The sequence below is a fragment of the Prosopis cineraria genome, unplaced genomic scaffold (assembly GCF_029017545.1).
Source record: "Prosopis cineraria cultivar Desert tree isolate PC_DT_omini unplaced genomic scaffold, ASM2901754v1 PC575, whole genome shotgun sequence".
Classification (NCBI taxonomy): Eukaryota; Viridiplantae; Streptophyta; class Magnoliopsida; order Fabales; family Fabaceae; genus Prosopis; species Prosopis cineraria.
This window is the reverse complement of record NW_026555900.1, coordinates 4,009-10,139: the sequence shown is the minus strand read 5'-3', so window position 1 is coordinate 10,139 and position 6,131 is coordinate 4,009. Positions and strand designations below refer to the sequence as shown.

At 35.5% G+C, this 6,131-nt stretch overlaps 1 protein-coding gene across 2 annotated transcripts; it reads right to left on the bottom strand.

Annotated features, from left to right (window-relative positions):
• Positions 1–2,913: 2,913 nt before the first annotated feature.
• Positions 2,914–5,158, bottom strand: LOC129297632 (probable anion transporter 5). Of its 2 annotated transcripts, none has more exons than XM_054935972.1 (2): positions 4,991–5,158; positions 2,914–4,693 (listed from the first exon to the last, which is right to left on the bottom strand). In XM_054935972.1, exon 2 carries the CDS (start codon positions 4,526–4,528, stop codon positions 3,206–3,208), a length of 1,323 nt encoding a protein of 440 aa, XP_054791947.1. In that variant the 5' UTR covers positions 4,529–4,693; positions 4,991–5,158; the 3' UTR covers positions 2,914–3,205. The 2 variants fall into 2 exon arrangements, with proteins under 2 accessions (XP_054791947.1, XP_054791946.1); XM_054935971.1 differs by having other exon boundaries at positions 2,914–4,672.
• Positions 5,159–6,131: the final 973 nt, after the last annotated feature.

Sequence of the window (6,131 nt, the reverse complement as noted above, 5' to 3'; positions counted from 1 at the left end):
TTCAAATTAGTCACTACAGAAATTTAAACACAATAAACAAGAAAGGGTGATCATCATGATTTTAATACTGATCCTACAATGGATTCAAAGCAGAAAGAGAAAGAGAAACATAACAGAGTACTATTACAGGTCATCACCGTCAACCTAGCTTCTGGTATATGATAAAGATTCCAGTCACAAGAGCATAGTCATGCGAGAATAATATTAATTGCATCAGTGAAAGACCATATATATGTTGATCGTTTTGTATCCTTTACGTTATAAGGAAGTTGAAGATCAAGAATAAAAAAAGAGGCTTAAGTAAAGAACAAGTAGAAGAAACCATGTATGTAACGTGGAACTGCCAAAAACTGGTTGCATGTGCAGCTCCTTGTTCCTTCACATACAGTCGCAATCCCTTCAAAAAATACGCATGTCAATAGGCAAAAGGTAGTTTAGTTTCCTCTATAATGTATTTAATAAGTCATAATATGTATTTAATAAGTCATAATTTTATTATATTGGTCCCAAAAAAAAAATGCTTGTACACGCAACCAAAAGCGGAAAAATGTTTAGTTCATTTTTATGTTGTCATCACCTCTCTATCAATACACAACCTTAAATTTAGTTTATTTTGTTTTATATCAACTCATTCTCCTTTATTCCATTTCTTTCTAACAATCAAACAAGGCCCAAATGTTACAATATGGAGTTTCTCTTGAAAGTTGAACTTCCATGTCTTTGTAGTTGTTTGATAGGTTGAAAACGTAATGTTACAAAACTACCAGACCTTGAAAAGCTAGTGCTCAAAGATTGTCCTAGCTTGATGTTAGTTCACCAAAACATTGGAGATCTGAAACATCTTCTGGTAAATTTAAAAGACTACAAGTGCCTCAGGGTTCTTCCAAGAACTATCTCTACAAGTTAAAATCCTTGAGAAGTTCTAGTCTTGCTGGCTGTTCAATGATTGACCATTATTTAGAAGAAGATTTTGAGCAAATGGAATAGTTGATTACTCTAATGGCAGATAAGACTGCCATACCACTAGTACTTACCTTTTTCATTAGCAATATTGGAAGGGCTTGTGTATGGATATGTGCGTTTGAGCGGCTATGAAGGAAGAGAACAAGATATATTTCATTTGCTTATATGGTCTTGGATGTCAACCAACAATATTAATTCACTTGCATCTATAGTTTTCCCAGCTTTACAGAATGATAGCTTTCATGGCCTGTCTCAACTTTTGGAACAAGCATGTGGAAGGAATGCCGACCTGAGTTTAATTTCTATCAAATGGAAACAAGCCAAAACATTTTGAAGTCTAGCATGGGACACATTTTATGGAATTTGAATCAACAGCAAGTCAGCAACTAAATTACATCACAGATCTCATACGCAGGAGATCCTGTACTAACGGATGGTTAAAATCAAGTTCACGTCACAAGACCAGCACACTCCTTCAATTCTCTGTTCTTTTTTTTTTTTTTTATGCATGGAGCATCTGATGTGATGGACCTGCCTCACACCGAGTTGAAAGGACTTAATGGAAGTCCATACCAATTCGAATTGAGTCAATATCCCTTGTTAAGCTGGTATAACTCTCGTACCATAAAGCCAAGCGTTTCTGATGGTACCTTCTGTTCCCTCTTAATTCAAATACGAGTGTGCCACAAAGCATTTAGTCTTACTAAAACAAAGAATTCTGCAAGATAAGATTGTTGAGATATCAATTAATATGGCTGAACCAATTATGCTAGGTTGCACTTGGAATCTTAGTGTTAATGAAAAATTTACTGTCAAATCCTATTATATAGCTTTGCAAGAGGCAGCTTGGAATGACACATGTCACATGGTCCAAAATTTGGAGGTTACTTATGGCACAATTTTTATTACTGTAAGGTATCTAGAACTGGAATCTATGGAAGGACCAAGATCTTCTGGTGTCAATGTCTGGGAACCTTAAAGACCAAGATAAACTGTGGGAACCTTAAATATGCTAGGGAAGAAAATGTGTACCAATGGAAGACACTTGCACACAACGGAACATATTTGAATATCGTGAAAGATGCATTGCACTTGAGGAGATGATAAAGTTTTGCACTTGATAGGAGAGTGTTGCATATCACATGAAGACCTTGCATATGGATAAAGAAAAGGCACATTAACAAAAGATATTTGTGTATAACAAAAGAAAATTATATTTCATGAAAGATTTATTGCACCCAAAAAAATATGAAACGTCATGACAATATTTTGCATAATGGTAGCTTCCTTACATATATGTAAGAAATTTATTTGCATATATAAGAGAATATTACATAAGAAATGAGAACATTTTTCATGATATCTATTATATACATTTGAATATACCTTTAACTTTCATGGTAACATTCACAAATATTTGAATATATCTCCAATTTTCATGAAAACATAATTGGATATTTCAAAAAGTTCTCTATCTTTTTCATGATAACAATTATGGATATTTGAATATATTTTCAATTTTCATAAAAATGCAACTAGATATTATGAGAAATGAACGTCTTGAAAGATTAAGCATGAACATTTTGATAATCTAACTATTAATCTTTGTTCTTCTAAAGAACCAAAGTCCTTAAACAAATTCCAAGTTCTTTAAAGCAATAGGGATCTTTGGCAAAATTTCCAAAAAAAATATTGATCTCAAAATACTTAAAAAAGAAAAAAAAGGACAACCTTTCATTTTTTTTAAATACAACAACAACCTTCTTATTTTCATTTTTCTCAATGTTGACCATAATTACTTTAGAACCTAATAAGTAATAACAGGTTTCTTAAATCCAATAATAATTTTAATTTTAAAAAATAATCACGATTTTTAAAATCTTTTAATTAATTTCTTTCTAGAAAATCCCTAGCAGTAGAATTCCTTGCTCTAAAGCATGTAACAGTATAAGCTCTGCCCCCAAATTATTTCTTGATAGCTATGGCTGTGGAATTGAGGTTCCTGAATTTCCAATATGATTATACATTTACGATATCTATGAATGGTACAAGTTTGTAAGAAAAAATTCTACATTAAAAAACAACAGAACATCATCAATGTTGCTTAGGGGCTGGAGCTACGAAACTTGGTATATGATCTCTCCTGTCCAAGAATGGTATAATCTGGACAAATAAAACAATCCAATCTCCAGATAAATAGCATAGCCAATGAGCCGTGCTACCATCAATCGGCATGCCTACCTCAGTCAAAAATTCTCTCTCCAGTTGAAAATTGTAAGAATATTAAAGAGCTAAAAATGCATAGCAGGCCTGGAATGAAGAACACTGCTCTCCAGCTTTCAGGACTTGTAAGATCTGAATTAGCAGTTTTAGCAGCTTCAAGAAGCTTGCCCGTAAGGTCAACTCCGACTATGCCGGCTAATGTACCTGCAGTGTTAGAAACTCCCATCACGATTCCGGCATATCTTGGAGCAATATCCATGTGGTTCACCGCAAACCCAGCTCTGCCTAGTGCCAAGAAACCAAGAGCAACAGAAGAACAGAAGACAGCACCACCCGAAGTTCTGAAAATGGGAATTACCATTAAAGCAAGGGAAGCAACAAGAAATCCAATGGTGTTCAAGAATTTCCGGGTTCTAGTTACAGACATTATTCTCTTGGTGATTAAATAATCAGCTACAACCCCACCAATGTTTGAGAATATGAACATATTCAGATAGGGCATCATTTTAGAAGAACCCATATCTTGAAGGCTAAGTTGAAGGCCCAATTCAAAGTATGTTGGCAGCCAATTCATCAACACATATAAACCATAATGAAAAGTGAAATTGTTGACAACAATTGCCCAGACTGGCAAGCTGGTTAGAATTTTAATCCAAGGGATTTTTGTTGTTTTAACTGAAACTCTTCCATTTTCAACTTTGTTTCTGTGGCTCCCTTTAATAGGCAACAAGGATTCCCCAGTTGCTTTTGGATGCTCAACACGGGGTGGATCGCTCGCATATTTGAACCAAAGTAACGACCATGAAGCACCCAGTATTGCCTCAGCAACGAATACGGATTGAGGACCTTTAAACTTCACCAGACTAGGAAGAAAAAGCATTCCTAGTGCTGCACCGAGGTACATGCCAGATGTCGTAAGAGAAACAGAGCGAGATCTTTCATGAGGAGGAACCCACTGTGCGAGAACTGTGTGTATAGAGGGAAATATAAACCCTTGGGCCACACCAACAAGCAATCTTGCTATCACCAATACTAATACTTTATTAGGATCAAGTGGAACCAATGCACAAGTTGCTGACCACAACACAAATGAAAGAAGAAGGATCTTCCAACCCCCCACTTTCTGAGCTGCCCATCCTCCTGGCACTTGTGAACAAGCATATCCATAATAGAATGTAGAAAGTATTGCCCCTTTACTAGATTGATTCACTTTGGCAGCATCAGCAGCTATAGTGTATGCAATCGAAAAGCCAACCCGTTCTATGTAACAAACTGATGTGCAGATGAAGGTCAAAATAACAATCAAGTAACGCTTGGGGAACCTCATCGTCATCTTGCACATTCTTCACCTGCACTTCTAGGTCCAAGCATTTACTTTGCTTATTCTATTCAAATCAACAGCCCTACAGCTTGCTCTCACTAATAATGGGATTCACAAGATGGAAGCAAGCTTAAGGCCATGAAAACTTCAAATTGTCCACAGAACCTGGAGATCACACAATATTGCCTAATAATTAAAATTAGCAAGAACATAAGTTATCGCTTCAAAGGGCTCACAAAAAAAGGGGCAAAAACACGGGAACAAATCCTTATCCTAGATAAAAATTGGAGCCTCCGGTGCACAGTTAGTTACATTAACTGATTTCACACATAGGAAAACAAATGAAGATGAATTAAAGTATCATTCTTTTATTTTTCCCCTTGTCCCAGTTCTCTTCAAACGTTCAAGAATGGATGAAAGATTGAATAGAAAGAGAATGAGAAGAAAGATATGTGAAACTGAAAGAAAGTCAGCAATGAGTACCTTGATGATAGAGGACATAACCGCCGTCGTTTTCCTTCCGGTGAGAAACGCGGCGGATCCAGGCCCAGAGTGGAGGAGAGCGCGAAGAGATCCCGGTCAGTTGGATCCGTGAAGGCCTCTGAAGAGCGATGATAGTTTGGGTCAAGGCAACGACGTTGCCAAACGACATCGGCACCCTCCTCGGTTGTATCCGTTCAAAGGAAAAAGACATTTTAATTTTTGACAGAAAATATATTGTTATTATAATTTTAAAAATGATTATTTTAATTAAATTATTAACTAAAATAAAATAAAATATGACTATTTTATTTTTATAAATTTATTTATCAGCTAAAGTAACCTTGTTAATTTTCAAAAAAAAAATAGTCATTTCTGCTTAACTTTGAGCTTGTTTCTTTTTTGTATTATATTATTCAAAAATGAATAAATATTTTATGTATGTGTATGTATTTATATATAATTATTTAAAGGGATCACAGTGACATGTTGAATGATCAGTAAAGACTGAACATGAGATTTAAATCTTGAAAACGTCTCTTTTGAATCTTTACAGCATCCCAACATGTTTTTATCATGATATTGAAAACCGGACCAAACCGGCCGGGTCAACCCGAAAACCGGTGAACCGGTCCCCTGTCCGGTCTGGGTTGGCTCTTAACCCAGTGAGGGAGTAAACCGGTGTAATCCGATCAACCCGGGTTCAACTCGGTATAACCCGGATAACCCGGTGGGTTGACTGGGTTAACCGAGTTAATATTTTTTCAGACTTTTACCTCAAAACGACGTCGTTTTTGATTTTTTTTTTTCATTTTTAATTTTTCAAAGCTCTGAGTTCGGAAAAAAGATAACAAAAAAAGTAAAATTGAAGTAAAAAAATGAAAAATTAAAGATAGAGCATGCTAAGTCCAAAAATATAGTATTTTATTATTGTTAGACTTTTGAGTGGTTGGATTTGGTTGAATATTTTTATAATTAATGTCTTTTTATTTAAATTGTATTATTTTAATCATGACCGGTTTGCCACCGGTTCAACCCCGATTGAACCACTAACCCGTGGCCCAGTGCCATGATCGGTTTAATGACCGGTCCGGTTTTACGTACCTTGGTTTTTATTGCTCAATTTTATCTAAGATTTTATGTT